At 49.3% G+C, this 2,016-nt stretch overlaps 1 protein-coding gene across 1 annotated transcript in view; it reads left to right on the forward strand.

Annotated features, from left to right (window-relative positions):
* Positions 1–532: 532 nt before the first annotated feature.
* LOC116361455 (POU domain, class 4, transcription factor 1) overlaps positions 533–2,016 on the forward strand; it is a 3,422-nt gene continuing 1,938 nt past the window's right edge. Inside the window, exons 1-2 of the mRNA XM_031815889.1 lie at positions 533–1,071; positions 1,533–2,016. The exon at positions 1,533–2,016 is cut by the window's right edge and continues 1,938 nt beyond it. Of these exons, the coding sequence (XP_031671749.1) occupies positions 949–1,071; positions 1,533–2,016 (607 nt within the window). The 5' untranslated portion in view covers positions 533–948. The remainder of the gene's footprint in view (positions 1,072–1,532) is intronic.

Below are 2,016 nucleotides of genomic sequence, written 5' to 3' on the forward strand. Positions count from 1 at the left end.
ACTCCGGTTCTGTGTTGTATATTGCTTGATGATCGCCTTACTCTACAACCCTTCTGCTCATATCAATTCAATATTTCAATAAGCTAAAGTGACTGTCGGGGTCTCCTTTTTTTTCTCCAAATACACGTTTTGTTTCAGAGGCCGTTTTGGACAAATGCTTCAAATAATTGATGTGCATAATGACTAGACTGCAGGCCTATGACGCCCATTTCCGGCCTCGCACCATTTTATTCGCATTGTTTTTCCTTTAAGGAATCCAAATAGAATGCATTGTCTTAAGGGATACGCACGTCAGTAGGCTATGACTTGGAATAGCCTTTGTTGAATATATTTGAGAAATTATGTCTGTGAAGAAAATTAAATCAGTTGTCTGCCAAAAAAAGATGACAGTAAATATTGCAACAAACAAAAGAAAAAACGGATGTGAATTTCTATGAACGAAAAGCATAAACAACCAAATATCAGGCATTCAAATTGAACAAAACATCCAAGCTCGAGCTACAGGTGTTGAAACCCCGTGCGTGTCCGTCTCCTGGCTGGAGGCTGAGAGCCGTAAATAAAACGCACGCGCCGCGCCGGTCTCCTTTCCTCTCCAGTTAACCACTAACTGCTTGAAGCTGTTCGCTTGTTATCTGACAGGGCTGGCTGGCTGCAATGTTCATGCACCATGTCTCGCGAGAGAAGCCGAGCTCCGCTTGACGAGATCTGAGACACTCAGGTGTAAGAGCCCTTCTCTCATCCCTCTCGGCAGCCAGTGGGAACAGTAGACGGCAGATAAGTGCGTCGGCCTGGGAGACTGCAGGCATCTCTGACTGTGTGATCTTCGTGCTCAAGGCTGATCCGGCTGTATTGCATCATTACTGGACCACTGTCTATGACTAGGCTACTACATCTTTCCATTGCGTCAATTTTAGCCCCTTTACTCTTTAAAGAAAAACAGTCGCAAAGATGATGTCAATGAATAGCAAACAGCCACACTTCGCCATGCATCCGAGCTTACCTGAGCACAAATACACCACTCTGCATTCCAGCTCGGAAGCAATAAGGAGAGCCTGTCTGCAAGCTCCACAGGTAAATGAAACCCCAAAACTTCTGCTTTGTGTCTTCCTTTTCTATGCTCTTTCTATGCGCGGTCTTTTGCATGTTGTAAGCGTTAATGTTACTGTAACTGCGCGAGCGCAATAATACGGAAGGAACGCTCGGAGGCACATTCTGCCAAAGCCAACTGCGTGCGCCTTAATGTTTTCTTCTTCTTCATGTATTTCCACGGCAATCACCCGCACGCCTGTGATCTTTTTGAAAGCCACGCTGAACACAAAAGCTACCGACATTTTTTTGTATCACTCGGTGACAGTCTTCTAAAAGGAATATTCTTCGTGTTTTATGTGTTGTCAGAAGTCCCACAGCTGACATATCCACTTATTCATCATGTGCTTGTTCTTTCTCTCTTTTTCCCCCACTTTGCTTTGTTTCTGTTCCCTCCTCTCCCTCCTCGCGCGCCCTCCCCCTCTCCGCATCTCCTCTCATTACAGCTGCAGAGTAACATATTCGCCAGCCTGGATGAGACCCTCCTGGCCCGCGCCGAAGCTCTGGCTGCCGTGGACATCGCAGTGTCCCAGGGCAAGACGCACCCTTTCAAACCGGATGCCACCTACCACACCATGAACAGCGTGCCATGCTCTTCCAACACCACGGTGCCACTGGCCCACCACCACCACCATCACCACCACCACCACCACCCCAACATGGAACCCCCCGACCTCATGGACCACATTAACTCCCCGTCCTTAGCTCTCATGTCCAGCCACGACGGCTCCGGGGGCGGGGGTGGAGGAGGTGGTGGCGGGCTGATCTCCACCTCTGCTCACCCCCACCCTCACTCACACATGCATGGCTTGAGCCACCTCTCGCACCAGGCCGCTATGAACATGAATTCCCCTCTCACCCACCACGGTCTTTTACCTGGACATCATGGAGGGGGCCAGGGCGGGCCAGGACTCAATAACAACGGCCTTT

The sequence above is a fragment of the Oncorhynchus kisutch genome, unplaced genomic scaffold (genome assembly GCF_002021735.2).
Source record: "Oncorhynchus kisutch isolate 150728-3 unplaced genomic scaffold, Okis_V2 scaffold695, whole genome shotgun sequence".
NCBI lineage: Eukaryota > Metazoa > Chordata > Actinopteri > Salmoniformes > Salmonidae > Oncorhynchus > Oncorhynchus kisutch.